At 33.3% G+C, this 17,198-nt stretch overlaps 3 protein-coding genes across 8 annotated transcripts; 2 read left to right on the top strand and 1 right to left on the bottom strand.

Moving 5' to 3' along the window:
* The first annotated feature begins 1,250 nt into the window (after positions 1–1,250).
* On the top strand, positions 1,251–11,377 carry LOC107015655 (pentatricopeptide repeat-containing protein At4g30700-like). Of its 2 annotated transcripts, XR_003577726.1 has the most exons (3): positions 1,251–1,641; positions 8,484–10,652; positions 10,756–11,377. XR_003577726.1 is itself a non-coding variant. In XM_015216025.2 (2 exons), exon 2 carries the CDS (start codon positions 8,507–8,509, stop codon positions 10,238–10,240), a length of 1,734 nt encoding a protein of 577 aa, XP_015071511.1. In that variant the 5' UTR covers positions 1,251–1,641; positions 8,484–8,506; the 3' UTR covers positions 10,241–11,377. The 2 variants fall into 2 exon arrangements, 1 of the variants encoding a protein (XP_015071511.1); XM_015216025.2 differs by having other exon boundaries at positions 8,484–11,377.
* LOC107015810 (gibberellin 20-oxidase-like protein) lies at positions 1,432–8,469 on the bottom strand. 4 transcript variants are annotated; one of them, XM_027916121.1, is made up of 5 exons: positions 7,867–8,469; positions 3,920–7,329; positions 3,291–3,832; positions 2,543–2,628; positions 1,432–2,462 (listed from the first exon to the last, which is right to left on the bottom strand). In XM_027916121.1, the coding sequence occupies exons 2-5, from the start codon at positions 4,276–4,278 to the stop codon at positions 2,376–2,378; spliced, it is 1,074 nt and encodes a 357-aa protein (XP_027771922.1). In that variant the 5' UTR covers positions 4,279–7,329; positions 7,867–8,469; the 3' UTR covers positions 1,432–2,375. The 4 variants fall into 4 exon arrangements, with proteins under 4 accessions (XP_027771922.1, XP_015071749.1, XP_027771924.1 ...); XM_015216263.2 differs by having other exon boundaries at positions 1,432–2,469; XM_027916123.1 differs by having other exon boundaries at positions 1,432–2,628.
* A 2,829-nt stretch (positions 11,378–14,206) lies between the features above and the next one.
* LOC107014429 (rop guanine nucleotide exchange factor 3) lies at positions 14,207–16,533 on the top strand. 2 transcript variants are annotated; one of them, XM_015214339.2, is made up of 7 exons: positions 14,207–14,692; positions 14,780–14,896; positions 14,970–15,124; positions 15,208–15,291; positions 15,375–15,683; positions 15,784–16,125; positions 16,209–16,533. In XM_015214339.2, exons 1-7 carry the CDS (start codon positions 14,380–14,382, stop codon positions 16,329–16,331), a joined length of 1,443 nt encoding a protein of 480 aa, XP_015069825.1. In that variant the 5' UTR covers positions 14,207–14,379; the 3' UTR covers positions 16,332–16,533. The 2 variants fall into 2 exon arrangements, with proteins under 2 accessions (XP_015069825.1, XP_015069833.1); XM_015214347.2 differs by having other exon boundaries at positions 14,211–14,692; positions 15,217–15,291.
* Positions 16,534–17,198: the final 665 nt, after the last annotated feature.

A 17,198-nucleotide genomic window follows, 5' to 3' on the forward strand; every position in this document is an offset into this window, starting at 1 on the left:
GGTTGAAATATTAATAGGGACCCATATATGAAAGTTTTAAAAACTCGCTTCTAAAACTTGACAACAGAGAGTTCTTTGAAAGTTTAGAGAAAACTTACAATACACATATATGACCCATAGTTTACCCATAAAATACCGATATTTTAATGAGTAAAATATGGGTATAAGCCCAAATATTGCCCATATTTAAAAGGGCAAGTTTCACATATACCACACATAAAATTCATATTTGTATGCTATAACACAGTTTTACATAATTGCGCTCCATAGCAAACATATATATGTATAATTCGCTATACATATACAATTGAAGCGAATTGTATAAAACGAAGTGTATAAAACGAGAAAGAGATAGAAACTTGGGCAGAGAATTGTATAAAACGAAGTATATAAAACAAATTGTATAATTATAAGTGTATAGGACGATTATATATAATTTGAATTTGTATAAAACGAGAAAGGGAGAAAGGCAAAAGAGACTTGGGCAGAGAATATACAATTGAATCGAATTGTATAAAACGAGAAAGAGAGAAATTATCTACAATTTGAGTTTGTATAAAACGAGAAAGAGAGAAAGACAAAAGAGACTTGGGCAGGAAAATACTTTTATTGTATAATTGTAAGTGTATAAGACGGAGATATATGTATTTACATGTGTATATACAATTTTCTCTCGCTTTATACAATTAGAAACACAATTTATACAATTCTATTGTATAAAGCGAGAGAGGCGAGCGAAGCAAGCGACCGATAGAGGGAGAGTGGCGAGCGAGAATATGAGGGAGAGAGGGACTGGCAAACAGTTTGCTATGGAACACAAATAAATCAAATGGTAGCTACTATATTTATTTTATATTATTAGTTTGTCATTCTATACGATTATCCCTATTTAAAATCACTCTTTCAAGTTCCAAACCATATTTGATGGACTATTTAAGCAGGCCAGTGAAAAGTGGGCCGAAATGCCAACACTAATCAGGTGGTAGTTAACATCAAGCCTTAGTGATGAGACATGCGATACTTTATTCGAGGTAGAGATCGGTGAGTACTAAAAATAGATGTTCATTTTTACATGTGAAGATTTTTGGAGAAAGCGTAAGTGCTTGGCCAAAGTTGACAAGTATTTACTATGTTAAGAGTCACTTTGAACTGGGGCAAATGCAGCCCAATATCACCAAGTTCATCTAAATTCAATATTTATGATGTAGAATATCTATGTATAAGAATTCATTGAAATTGTAATTGTGAAAAGTTAGAGCCATAATTTTATAATTTTTATAAGTTCAATACTAATAAACTTAAAAAGTTGAACCCATAAAACTCAAAACCTGAATCTACCTCCGAAAATGAAGGCACTCACTCTTGCTCACAACACACCTTAAGGTGGATGTTTGAGCGGAATAAAACCACACATATTAAAGGGCAACCCAATGCACTAAAGCTTTTGATATATACAAAGGGTCCGCGGAAGGGCCCGACCACAAAATGGAAGTGCACTAAAACCCACACATATTGAGAAAACAAAATGGTTGTTACAAGTAAGAACATAAATATGCTTATCTATTCCAACTGGATTCTAACATGGACATTCTCCAGCATCACTTTGCCCATGCTTCCAACATTTCCTACTTGAAATATAATGTAAGTCTTCCTCTAGATTTGAGATTTCCATTATGATTGACATTACCATAACTACACATACACATGCCATTTGACTCCCTTAATTATTTAAAAAGAATTGATTTTTGCAACAAAAAAAAAGGTCATCAACAATGTAGATACATAGATTTAAACTGCATCAAAGTATAGTTCCACTTCCAACATCAGAAAAAAACTTAGTCTTTTGGAGATAAGAAATCTCACAGATAGCCAAATCTAAGGGGTAGCTAAATTAGTCTCAGACACACCTTTTGGGAAAAAAGGTAAAGCCCACAAAAGTCCAGCCAAAGAAGGAAAGAATCAATGGTGATTTTTGTATTTGAATTCATTAGGATACTTAAGCAAACCCATGTGAGAAACAATCATCATCCTATTAAAATAAACAAATTGATTAAAGTAGCTTTTTGGACAGTTGACTGGTGACAAATTGATCATTCTAGTTGGAGTATTTTATTAACAATGTGCTGACCATAACAAAACAGTACACAACTTTATGGCTTCATTATAATAGTAATGCAACTACATCTTGTTACCATAGTATTAAGACAAACAAAATCTACTTTTACTTTCTAGATCCCCCTCATGATTCGTCGAATCGACACAGTTAATCCACTACTAAAGCATATGATATGACTTTTTACAGAATGCTTATACAGGTTATGTTCTAAGTTTCAGTAAAGGTTCTTTTTTTTTTTCTGGTGCATATCAACATCATGCTATAAAACAGATAGATGTTTATACAGTGTTAACTTACCACTTGAGGACAAAGTTCCAAATGGTAGAATGATAACCAACTTCTGGTCCTGTAATCTTTGGAAAGATGATTAATTCATTCTTTATATCCTATCAGCAAAAAGAAAAGCTTTAGGTAGGATTTGCTTACTTTTCTGGATCTTCTTGAGCTCTTTCGGGCGGCCAGAGGTAGGTGGAGCCTATATTTAATGAGTTCAACTGAAATCCAGTATTTCCCTAAACAGAATAAACACACATATATATGTACATATTCTATATATATAAAGAGAGAGAAGAGAAAACCACTAAAATCTCAACAAATAATAAGTTCTGAAGCCATGATTTCAGAAGTACAATGAGTCCCATGCTAAGAACCTTTCAAGATTGAATCCTGGATAGGCATGAGAGTATGGCTTGACCATCTCTCCTCAGGGACAGTTATTTAGATTTCAGAAAAATAAGGAATTAACTGATCATTTATTCTGCTTCTAGAATGTGCCCTTTGAATATGTAGATAATTAATAAAACCAAACATGCCAAGTGGGGAAGCATAGAATTTTAATGGAAATATGAGTTGGAAGTTGGACTTCCAACTAGACATGCATTCAGTTATTAGCCATTTCAAGTCAAAACCTTTCTGTATACATCTTCTTATCATTCACTGAATGCACTTAAAAGTAACTTGCAAACAATATCATCATATAACAAAACATAGTATTATATAAAAAAAAGTTTCACACAAACAGAACTCCTAGATACCTATGTTGCAATGATGGAACATGAGGAGATATACAAGCTTATAAACTAACTACTCAAAGAATGACAACCATGCTTCTACTTTAACTTGGATCCAATCCCAACAAAATCCTTAACTGTAAAACCAACTTTCTCGAATTTACCTTTCTCATTTGTCACTCTAAAGTTTAAATAGTCAGAGCAAACAAATGACTTGTAGAGTCTTGAATTTTCTTCACCAACTACTTCATCAGGTGCCAAGATCACCTTCTCATCCTCAAAGCACCAAAAGAAAACTAAAGAAAAGCGGTTCACCGGCTTCTTCAGAATGACACGGTGCTCAGAGGATCTTAGTTTGTCATTGCTCCAAGCTTGCAGCATGTCACCAATATTTACCACAAGAGTTCCTTCACATGGCAAAATATCCACCCACTTCCCATCCTTTGATCTTACTTGGAGGCCACCTAATTCATCTTGATAGACAATTGTTATGCAGCTCATATCAGTGTGCATACCAAGGCCTTCAACTTCCTTTTCTAAACTATCCGGGGGCGAGTAGTTATTTATCCTCAAGTATCCATGGCAGCTACCAAATTCTGAGACATAATACTTCATTCCAAGTTCTTCTCCCAAACTCATCAAGAGAGTTTTCTGGATGACTTTCGCTAACTCTGTCATTTTGCCTCCATATTCTTGCAGTATTTCACTAAGAAGGAATACCATTTATCAGAGAGTTATATTAACTCAGAGACATTAGAGAAAGGAGAATCTTAATGTTCTAAAATAGAATTACCTGAATTCTGAATTCCCTTCACTAGCAAGGGTATCTGCAGAACCCTTAGCAGAGCCAGAGAAGTCTGGTCCAGACACTTTAAGGCTTTCAAAGAATGGAGATGCAATGAAATGAGGAGTATAAGTTTTCAAAGACGAGTAAGGACCTGCTTTTAGTTTGGTCTCAGAAGGGAGGTTGAAAAGGTGTTTGGAGAGGCACCTAATTTTTTTGTAAAGATCATTGGAGATTCCATGATTGATAACATGAAAGAAACCCCATTCTTTGCAGGCAGCAGCAAGAGAAGATAGAGTAGATGAGTTTGATGGTTGGGAGATATCCAAAACAGGAAGTTGTAATGGTGATTGGGATTCAAGAATCATTTTTTTAGAAGATGCTAAATATGTTTCTTGGTTAATCAAACCTTAAAAGGACATGTAACTCTTCATTAAAGTTAATTTCTGAAAAGTCTCTTTCTAGTAGTTAAATTATTTATCTCATACATACATACATGCATGCAACACATATTTCAACTTTTTAACTTCCATTTGGTGGAATATATTATGCAAGCGGATGTGACAACTGTGGCAGCCTTTTTCAGCCTCAATTAAAAAGTATGTTCACAAGTGATTGGCAATGATACTTAGGCCATAAAACAGATATCCTGTGCTTGAAGGATGACTTTGCATATTTGTGGAAATCAATTCAAAGTGTTGATAGCTTTTAAAGTTCAATCTTAAGTTTCTGGTGCTTGTTGCAGCAACAAGCAAGTCATGTTTGAATTAATGGTCAAAGTATAGTTCAACTTATCAACTCAAAATTTAAAAATGATAGTTGTTGGTTCAGTATTTCAAGGATATTGTCCCACTTGACACCTAGTTTTCTTACATTAGCTTTTAAGAGAGATGCATAGGAACAAACTTCACCTATGCATGCTTCGCAAATGACAAAGAGACTGAAAGGTATTCTTATCCACATTTAAACACGTAACTGTCTCTTAATGCACATAAGCATCAACTCTAAATTTAAAAATGATAGTTGTTGGTTTCAGTATTTCAAAGATATAGAATCCCACCTGACACCTAGTTTTCTTACATTAGCTTTTAAGAGAGATGCATAGGAACAAACTTCACCTATGCATGCTTCACAAATGACAAAGAGACTGAAAGGTTATCTTATCCACATTTAAACATGTAACTGTCTCTTAAGCACATAAGCACATTTGCTCACTTGAGAGTAACCAGAGTCGTTGTAATTTGTCTTGGATGTTTTGGAAACAGACAAATTAGGAACTGTATATTATAGGACTACTGCATGTACTATTACTACTCAGATAGATAAAGTGTTACTCTTTTGAAACTTAAATTAAAGGTCAACACTTACCTTCGCCATTAAATATGTTTCCTCCTATTTCCTATCTTAGGCATCTGTACTAACAAAAATTATATGAGTAATAGTACTTTCTGATTGTTTTTAGGGATAGTTGAACTTAACCAAATCTTTTCTGATTGTTCTCTTGCTTTGTCTACCCCTCTTTTTATCCCTTTTCCTTTCATGTTCTCAGTAGTCAAACTTGAATATGAAGGGATATCTTTTATAACTCTAAGCAACTATTAGATATAAACAAACAATCATCACATTCATAGTATCTGGTCAGAACCAAGTATCCAATTAGAGAAGAAACTCTGAAATCCACTTAACTGATCCATATAATAGAATTTATGCAGAAGAATCCAAAATGATTCTTTACAAGGATATACTAGGAAAAAGATAAATGCATATGAAACATCCAGAACAATTGGATTGGGGTTCTAATTCTGAGAAGGGGGCGGCGCCTGAATCAATCAAAAAGCTTATTTAAATTGAAGGGAACTAAGACGATTAGCTTAGCTAGCATTCCGAGAGAATCTAGTAATTTAGTCTGTTCATAGCTATCCTATATGAAACAATAGAAGGGATAAATATACATGTTTTCTTGAAAATCATTAGTAGTAGACCAAGGAACAAGTTTAACTACTTGTAGAATTGCACTTGCGAGACTTCATGGTCATGCAAAATTTGAGCTCACTACTAAACTAGTTCTTAGATATTTTTGGTGCCATCCACCCTTTGTAACTGAATGCATAAGTACTTGACCTTGATTAGGAAAGAAAAAGAGACAAGTGATTGTACTAATTGTGTTTAGGATATTAGAATACCCTCACGTCCCTCCTTTCCACTCCTAAAAAGGGAAGTTGTTTATAAGATTTTGTATGATACGAAATAACTTGAAATGTTATATGTAAGGTAACAATAACTGGTATCATTTTGTAGTAAGTACACCTCATCCTACAATCATCAAATAATGGCTCTGGCTCTGAACGTACTTCTCTAAATCCCGTAACAAAAATCTAAAAATATAAAGAAGCTAATAACACATGCTTCAGTTTAACAATGGTATACAAGGTTTCAAGTTTACTCTAATACAAGCCATATCCGCCTCAAATATAGCACACAAGAACAAAATCGATTATAACACCAAAATCTCAGAAACAAATATTTAAAAAACCATTTATGCATCCAATATCATAGGTGAAATTTCCAGTCACAAATACAATGGCCATAGGAGAGCGCATGGATGATATTGTATAATGGTGTCCAGTTTACCAACTGACATGTTATGGTTTTGATGACAAAGGAGCCAATATAAGAAAGGAAGCTAATGATTAGTCTTTCTTGTTGAGTGCTGACAGAATTCGTTACTTGTAGGGACCAAACAAATATTCAATTCTTGGACAGCCCTTTTTCTTTCTAAAATAGTTAGGTATTGTGGCAGACATATTTGGTCCATCAAAAGGCACCCAATAAAGTTCAGTATCTCGACTAAAATCCATGAAACTCATAATTAGTGAGTGTTCAAGGTTAAGCAAGAAATCACAGGATATACTTCGAGGTTGATGTACAGTTTAAAGAAGTGGTTGCACCTCTAAATATTAAATTCGAGTTAGAGGCATGGGTCACATGCATCCAATTAACATGCTTTACAAAATTTAATGCACATAGTTCAAGTCAGAGGTGGTGGTTGTTGAACTTGCACCCACAACTTACATATATGTAGGATCCGCCGCTGATTGAAGCCACAAAATATCAACTGAAATGCATGGACGACGAAAAATCTCGGAGAAAACTGATGCAACCATGACTTCTATCACAAGGTTTACCAATTTATGGATTGCATACACATAGACGCCAATTTATGCCTATATGGGAAATGGAAGATTTGAAACATAACCTCAGAGTCACCTTAGAAGGGACCCCTGAAAATTTTGCAATTATAGTCCACTTCTCATTTTGTTTTGATCACCTCGCAGCAGCACTCTTCTAGATGTGACACTAAAGATTTTAACATGTATAGCTACTGCTGAGATTGTGCTTTTATGATCATTGAACAATCTCTGGAAAAGAAAAACAAAGAGAAACATTACTAGATTACGATAAAAGAGAATCTACTACTCCAGTAAATGATCAAAAGTAATTTGAATTATTTATGAAAACTCATAAACAGGACTCAAATTTTACAAATAAAGTAGATAAACTGAACTAGGAAACCCCACTGTACAACTGAGAAGAACAGCTGAACTAACTTGTTTGGATGATTATTACCTAATAGTATCATATCGTTTTGTTACTTTATATACAATGTTTGTTTCAGTTGTTAGTTAAACTTTATTCTATGGTAATGTTAAATTCATCCTTACGTAACCATTAAAAGTTCCATCTTATGGTGTTATCGCTTTGTTACTTTTTTTTCTTCTCCTTTAGCCATCCAGTTAACTGTACCTTGCACCCTTTTCTTTATGTAACAACGAGAAACAATACAATCTATTCAAACGTTTTTTTTTTCAAGACAATAGGATAAGTTATGAAAGGATATGTAATAACCATCCAAACAAGGACATTAGTAGCTATTGAAGTATAAAACTATCACTTACAGAATACCAACAGGACCAAAAACTGATTGTTATTTCATTTCTCCTTCCAGGATCTACTTGAACAAATCTGCATCAATCCTCTCTTTATCCTCATCAGATAAATAAGTAGGCGAATGGGAAACAAATTCAATCGGTGAAAATGCATACAAGGTGTTTGCTAAAATGTCAAACAGACGTCTACTCGTCTAAAATATCCAGTTTGGTGAGCGAAAATAAATCAATAGTGAAAATTGAACGGAATACAAGTAAAATTAACACGTATCAGTTTAATATTTCCATATTAATTGGTGTTTTAGCATGGGTTTTGAAAAATAATTCGAGAAATAAATAATTAATGCTAAGCTTTAAATATACATATAAAAAAAATTATTTTTTATATGTTAAAACTGACAAGTTATTTTTTGTCAATATTGGTGTGGGCACCTCGACTAATGCTTACCGTAATAGGTATCGGGTAACTCTGTCTGGGGAAGTTTTTTTTTTCTTATTTTTGAGCCTTGAGGTTTGTCACCACAGACAGTGCTGCTATGCGAATGTGCATGAATTTTTCATTTTACATTTAGTAGACGTATTTATGCAGTATAATCCAAGTCTAATGAACTCTGTTTTTGGCTTAGCTAAATCATTTCATTTGGTGGAAATGCATGCATACAAGATGTTTGTTAAAATGTCAAAGAGATGTTACTCGTCAAGAATTTCGTCAACTTTTCGCGAAAGCTCTTTTTTCGTGGATCCAATTAAGTTTGCTGAAAAACAAAATGTGAGAGCATGGACATCACAGATATCCAGTTTGGTAAGGGAAAAGCAATCTATAGAAGCCATCAACTTGTTCAAAGCAATGCTAAAAGATGAACAGAAACCCAATTATATTACAGTTTTAAGTGTTATAAGAGCTGCCGAAAAATGGCAGCCTATGGTGAGAGGAATTCATGGGTTTACTATCAAAATGGGATTTGAAATTGAACTACCTGTTGTAACGGCTCTTGTTGGTGTTTACGCTATTTGGGATATGGATACTGCATGGCAATTGTTTAATCACACAAAGTGGAAAGATGTAATTTTGTGGAGTGCAATGGCTTCAGCTTTTGTCAAGAGTGGAGAGTACGTTGAGGCTATTGAGCTTTTCAGGGAAATGCAATTTTGTGGTATGGAGCCAAATTATGTTAGCATTGTGGGAATTGTCCCTGCTTGTGCCAATCTTGGTGCTCTGAGTATTGGAAAAGAAATTCACGCGTATTCAATAAAAGTTTCGTCTATATCACATGTTAATATCCAAAATTCGCTTGTGGATATGTATGCTAAATGTGGGAGTTTGAAGGCTTCCATTACTGTTTTTCGTGGAATAGAGAAGAAGGATCCTGTTTCATGGAGGAGTATGATTCATGGATGTGTAGAAAATGGTTGTTTCAATGAGGCTTTGAGCTTGTTCTATGAGATGAGGTATTGTTGCTTTGAACCGGATGAGGGTGTTATTCGTGAAGTGATTGGAGCATTGTCACAATTGGATGAGATTAAAATTGGACAGTGTTTTCACAGCTTCGCGCTCAAGCAGGGATTTCTGGGATGTGTTTCAGTAGTGACTGCTCTCCTTCACATGTATGGCGGTTTTGCTGATATCGAGTCGGCTAGGAGCCTGTTTGATCCCCTAAAATCAAAAGATCTTATTGCCTGGAGTACCATGATTGCAGCATATGCCCAAAGTGAGTGTCCTAGTAATGCACTTGATATATATCGACAGATGCAATCAGCAAATGAGAAGCCCAATGAGATCATCTATGTTAGTTTAATACAGGCTTGTTCTTCGATCACTGCTGAAGTGATTGGAGAAGGAATACACGCACAAGTCATAAAATCGGGAAATACATCCAATGCATTTTTGATATCCTCACTTATTGACATGTATTGCAGATTTGGACGCATAAGCCAAGGAGAGGCAATTTTCAGTGAATGTCCTAACGAAGATCTTATCTGTTGGAGCTCAATGATAAATGGTTATGGAATAAATGGGCATGGAAATGAAGCTCTTCAGTGTTTCTCAGACATGTTAAACTCTGGGATAATACCAAATGATGTTGTTTTCGTTTCTGTTCTATCTGCATGCAGTCATTGTGGTCTTGAATATGAGGGGTGGAACTGGTTTCATGCTATAGAAGAGCAATTCGGTATTACTCCAAAACTTGCACATTATGCGTGCATGGTTGATATGATTAGTCGTCAAGGCAATATAGAAGAAGCTTTTGAATTCGTCAACAACATGCCTATTGAGCCTGATAAGAGGATATGGGGAACTCTGCTTGCTGTTTGTAGAAAGACTCGTGTATCAGTTGAAATCTCTGAAACTGTTTCTAAACAGCTTATTGCGTTAGACCCATAAAATACGAGCTAGTTTGAGATTCTGTCAAACCTATACGCAGAGCAGGGCAGATGGAAAGATGTCAAACAGTTGAGGCAACTCAAGGATGAGAAGAATTTGAAGAAAGAGATGAGTTATAGCTTAATTGAAACCAGTGTGTAGAAGGGCACAAAAACTAAACGGATGGTGTTTGAATACGTTATCTACTTGGAAACCCAGTCATAAATTTGTATGTCTTCTTCAAACCATCCTCTTATTTGCCAATCTGTTGTCTTGACTTGTTTCAACCAAAATTTCGAGAAGTTGGACAATTGACAGTCTCAATAATTTCATCTTTATGTGCTGAAAGTGAGTTTTCAACCTTTAGAGACACTTGAAATACCTTGCTCTTCACTGGGTACATACGTGACAAGACACAATGTCCAAAACAGAAGTACGACATGCCAAATTGATAATAGTATTCTACTTAAGAGTTAGTTATATTATACAGACCAATTTTGTAAGGGTCTGAATGCTTCCTTAACTCTGAATGACAGCTACAGTTTAGGAGGAATTCAATTGATCCATGGTTTGTCAACTCATACAATTGTTGGAACCTATTGCTCTTGATATCAACAAGGCAGATTACCAGTGGTCGTCAGCAGCAAAACATGGATGTTTCCCGTCAAGAACAGTTGATACTTCATTGCAAAAGAAAGCATGTAATGGAAGACTAAAGCTCCAACAAAGGCGGCTTGCTTTGGCTGAGTTGTGCATTTATGGGGTGCATCTCCTGAGTTACTGTTAAGTTCAACTAATAGCAGAAACTGCCATATCATTCGTCTACTTGGCTTCAGGTATGTTTGGGGAACTTGATAGTTGTGGAGTTTGAGACTTACAGAAGACATCGTTCCCTCGTTGGATGACAAAGAAAACTTGTGTGTAAATCCATTTCAATATTGTTATAGAAAAAAAACATTCTGTGTCTCTGTATACAATGTTGAGATTAACAGTTTTGTTAGGTCAAGAGAGCATAGTATTCAGCTTATAGAATATAGAGCAGTTTATGTGATTTTAACTAGACATTAGCCATCAATATTTTGTCTTTACAAGATGATACACAATGTACATTCAGTAGTTTAACCCATCAATGTAAAATATCAAATCTTTCAGGTTGAACATAAACTTCACGCCTTTAATTTGTCATTTATATAAAAAATATCTCATTTGATTCGTTATATAAGTATTGTCTCTGAACGTATCGTGCAAAAATTATTGTTACCATCTTTGAATTATGAGTTCGAGGCACGAGTTGTCGACCTTTCTACATGAGAACACACCCAAATCTCACCCTTAAAGCCTCAAGGAGCACAATGAATCCTCTGAAATCTCCATTTTTATATTAATTTTAAAAAATAAAATTAACCAAACCTTATAAAAATAAAAAAGGAAAATGAAATAATAAAGACAATTTTGAAATGTTAGTTGCGATTATACATAATATAATAATTAAGACAATTTTGCATGGGACCCTTACCGTCACTTGTTATTAAAAAATATATATATTTTATGTAGTTGTTGTAAAGCAAAAATAGATTGAAATATCATCTAGGACAAGAGTACTTGAATTTTGGTTTAGAGTACTTTTTTTCCCAATAGATTAATTACATTGGCTATCGAATTATTTCTCAAAAGTCATGTTTTATATTTATTCAATAATTTTACTAAACTTTTCTTTGTTAATAAAAGCCACTTAACTTATAAATAATCTCTTACAACATAATTATGGCCGATAATTAGAAACAAAAAAGAGAAAATAGAAAAATATATTAACTAAAATTAAATTTAATCGAACTTTAATAAATAAATAAAAAATCCTTTTCTTTGTTTATTGTTGTCCACAATTCCATTTTGGTTCATGTTTTTGCACATATTAAGAGCCATTTGACTGAACCTCAATATTTTATTAGCAAATAGTCAGAGACTATAGATGTTTTCATATTTTTCAATCTTCTCATAAAAAAATTTTTAAAAATACTTCCTTAAAATTTTTAAAAATACTTCCTTAAAAACATAAATTTCGAAAGATTTTTTTAAGAAGAATAAGTTTCGCAAGCTATACATCATATATTTACCCTAACAGTATAGCCTTCATCCTTAATTATGATCCTTATATTTTACGTTATTTATTTAGATTATACGTAAATATTTTTAAGATGATATTTTTCTTCTGAACCCCGAACACCCTTATGTGGCATATGAGAAAATAAGAGTTGCAAGCACGTCTTCCACTAACTTATAACTTTCTTCGATAGAGAATGATTCATCCCCTTCTACTCCTATAATTTTTATATTATTTTTATTCAAGTCCTCCATAATATAATTATATATTATATTATATGCTTTATTAAGTTATAATATCCACATGTCTCATTGCTTAAACTCCCGACAATAGTAACTACCTTATTATTTATTATTTAAAAAAATTAAAAATGGTTATTCATACTTTCTTATTTTCTTTTTTTCAATTGTCATAATTATTAATTTATTTGAGTTTTTCTTTTCTGTCCTTTTGAATGAAAATTGCTTATAATCTAACCTTTCATTGAATAAAATCACTACTTCAATATAATATTAGTGACAAAAAATTTAGTTATCGCTGAATACGTCGTAATAATTCCTTTGATTAATATTGTCGAGATTTCATAAATGTAAAATTTATATTCTCAACAAATAATAAATTGACAAAAAAATCCATATTGGAAAAAAAATTGCCATAAAAATTTAATTTTATATTACCTTTAATTGAATCTTAATATATATAAGAACAAAATGATCGCGAATAATTCATGTCGTAATAATCCAATAATATTACATCTAATTAACTAAATATTAATCAATTAAATGCCAGTACACCTCAAATTTTAAAGCTAATCCAAACTTTGAAAATTACAATATTACATCTAATTAACTAAATATCAAATAACTAAATGCCAGTATATCTCTAATTTTAAATTTAATCCAAGCTTTGTAAAATTCATCGAAAACCAAATAGCAATATTACATCTAATTAACTAAATAAAAAACAACTAAAATGCCAGTATATCTCTGATATTAAATCTAATCCGAACTTTATAAAATTTATTAAGAACCAATTTAACAATATTGAATCTAATAAACTAACTAATAATCAACTAAATGCCAGCTTATCTCTAATTTTAAAGTGAATCCAAACTTTGTAAAATTTATCAATAACCGCCCCACTTATTAAAATTCCTTCAATTCAATTCAAGTAGGAAAAAAAAAACTTTTTTTTTTCTTTTGGTGAATAAGAATTTGATTATTAAATTGTAATAACTGAAGTAAAGATAAATTCTTAATTTTTTTATTTTAATTCCACCAAATCTTATTTTAAAATTTTAATTGACCTTATAACAATATACACCCCTTGAGTTCAAGGAAGCATCTCATGGACCAGCTCATTCGTGTGTACAACATTAATATATTTATCATGCAATTAAAAATTAATATAATCATATTATAAAATTTTATCAAAAAATTTTTATATAAACCATATAATGCATGCCTCATTGCACATTTTCAAGAAAAGTCCACAACTTTATCAGCCATTTTCATCAAAAGGGTGTTCAAGATTTGATTTTTCTTGAGAAAAAATAAAATCAAGATTTGATTTTTATTTTTTTATTTTGACGAAATAAATCAAGATTTGGTATTTTGAAGAAAAGGGGTTGGAAAAAAAGAAGAAAATTTAAGGAGGGAACAGTTTCAAACTTTCAAAAAAAAAATCTGTGACTGTTATAAAGGTAACATAAAAAAAAAAAGGAACAGTTTACCGTTTGGCTTTAAATGTTTAAAAATTCTGTTGTTTTTTTAAAATCTTCATATTGAAGATTGCTTTTTTATTTACAAATTTTGCTGCATATTCAGAGAGTTTGTATAAAAAGTTATAGTTAACAATGACACATGCTGTTTTTCTTTTGCTTTTGTCTCTAAAGAGTATAAATTATTTTACTTTTTGCTTTTTGTGATGGAAGATTCTGTGGTTTTATAAAAAGTTCTTGTTTTGAAATCAGTCATCAATTTTCTTAAACTTGTGCATACAAATATTTTTATGTCAATGCAGATTTGATCGCGGAGTTTACTGATTGAGAGGGTCATTAATGGATAACATTTCAAGTACTGATGAAAGTTATGATGTGGGATATGGATATCAGCCATCACCTTCTTCTATAGATGATCAATCACCAACTGAAACAACAGGCCTTTCGACGTTGAGTGGCAATTCTTTTGCTTATTGCAGAACAAACTCAGAGACTTCAGCTTTTTCTGAGCATACAGATGAGAATAGTTGGTCTGAGGCAGGTTCTCCTTTGAGCTCGCGGAGTTTGAAGTCTCCTACACGTGCAGTGCTTTCGAGACTAGGAATGAGGCAGCACAAGACAATTGCAGATGACCCTGACACTGTAGATTTAGGTAAACTTTTGCAAAATGACAGTAAAATGGATTGCAAGTTTAAGTTTTATATGAATTTGCTAACTTCTTGTGTTGGAAAATCGATAGAGCTTGAATTGATGAAGGAGAGATTTTCAAAGCTGTTATTGGGAGAAGACATGTCAGGAGGAGGCAAAGGGGTAGCAACAGCAGTGACAATTTCAAACTCAATCACAAATCTTTATGGTAAAAGTTTGCTTAAATTTTGTGTCAAGTGAAATTTTGTTTTACTGATTGGTGATAATTTTTGGTTCTTCAGCATCTGTGTTTGGTCAACACCAAAGATTGGAGCCTTTACATCCTGACAAGAAAATAATGTGGAAGAGAGAAATGAATTGTCTCTTATCTGTATGTGATTACATTGTAGAATTTGTTAGTACATCACAGATGCTACAAGATGGAACCACTATTGAGGTGAGAAAAGAAAAATTTAGCAGAAAGAATTACTCTCATTTCAGTTTTTGTTTATCTAAGAGTGTTAGTTAACACAATGTCAGTACTTTCAGGCGTTGACAAGCAGACCGCGGTCAGATATTCACATCAACCTTCCTGCATTGAGAAAACTCGATACCATGCTACTCGTAAGACCACAAGTCTATTATCTCCTCAAACCAAAATTTAAACATTCAAATGCTGGGTGAAGCTAAAATTAATATCTTTACAGGAAATCTTGGACAGTTTTGAGGCCACTGAGTTCTGGTATGCTGAGAAAGGAAGCATCTCAAACAACTCAACACGTGCTGGATCGTTCAGGAAGATTGTTCAGGTTCAGCCTCAGCCTCAGCGGAAGGAAGAGAAGTGGTGGTTACCAGTTGTTTGTGTTCCTTCTGATGGCATCACTGAGAAGGAAAGGAAGAACTTGAGACACAAACGCGATTGTGCCAACCAAATTCACAAAGCAGCAATGGCCATCAATAGCAGTATCCTTGCTGAAATGGAAATCCCAGAATCATACATGACATCACTCCCTAAGGTACCTTTTCATGACTTGTACCCTAAGTTAACATACTCAAATTTATAATACACAAACATGGAAAAATTGCATTACTAATGAGGAGGTAATTTTGCTACAGAGTGGAAAGGCAAGTGTTGGGGACTCTATGTATCGCCACATGTATTCAGCAGAGAAATTTTCCCCTGAACAGCTCCTTGACAGTCTAAACATAAGCTCTGAACATGAAGCTTTAGAGCTTGCTGACAAAGTAGAAGCTTCAATGTACACATGGAGACGTAAATCATGCTTGCCTCAAGCAAAATCATCATGGATCATGGTAAAAGATCTAGTCTCTGATGATCGAACTGATAAGAATAATGTTTTAGCAGAACGAGCAGAAAGTTTGTTGTATTGTTTGAAGCAAAGGTATCCTGAACTCTCACAAACAACATTGGACACAAGCAAGATTCATTTCAATAGGGTAAAGTTTGAGTCCATGACTTACACTTGTTTTATCATTCTTGAACAGATAATTGAACAATGCAATAGTACTGATTCTTGCAGGATGTTGGCAAGGCTATCTTGGAGAGCTATTCTAGAGTACTAGAGAGTTTGGCGTTCAACGTTGTTGCTTGGATCGAAGATGTACTTTTTGTAGATAAGACAATGAAAAACCAAGAAGAATAGGAACGAACTGCAGTAAGCAAAACCTTTTTTTGATTACTGAATAGGATAGAAACCAAGTTGACAACTCCAACACTGAAGGATCAATTTCACTGTGTGAAAGAAACCAAATTGATTGTGTAATTTCAGAGTAGTACTAAAGCCTTGTTTTTAACTTGATGATTTTGTATATTTATAACTTAAAATCCAAGAAGCAAATTCTGTAGTTTTCTCTGTTAGATCCTTCAATGATGACATTTTGGGTCAGTACAGTTCCACCTGCATTTGCCGCTTATACATATTTTGGTGATTTTTACGGGCTCGGTTGGTTAAAGTTTTTGAAAAATATTTCTTTTTAAGAAAACAAGTATTTTCTAGAAAAAAATTAAGGAAATCCCACAATGATTAATCATGTTCACCACCACCCAAACAAGAACAGACATGTATCATTGCATTGACTGGTAATGTTTCTTTCCTTCCTCCCTAGCCAACCAAAAGAATAATAAAAACAATCAACAGAAAGAAAACATTAGGAACTCGAAATATTATTATGCATGGGAAGCTCCAATATTCAAAATTGGATTACCATTTTGCCCTCTCATTAAATAAAATAAAATTAATTTATTTATTTGAGATTGTTGCATTTTTGTACTAATCACATTAAACACACGTCTTCATAAAATTTTAATCGTTCTAACGAATTTAATTAAAAAACATAGATGGGATACATGTGCAAGGCACGTATCCAGAAACTAGTATATAATAAAAGCAAACGTTTCATTTTTGGAAATAACTAATAATAGAAAAGCCCTGCAAAGAGAAAATATAATTAGTCGTGCACTAGACTGACTAATGGTTAAAGTGCAAAATCAGAAATCTCAAACCCAAGCA

This window comes from Solanum pennellii, chromosome 1 (assembly GCF_001406875.1).
Source record: "Solanum pennellii chromosome 1, SPENNV200".
Lineage (NCBI taxonomy): Eukaryota > Viridiplantae > Streptophyta > Magnoliopsida > Solanales > Solanaceae > Solanum > Solanum pennellii.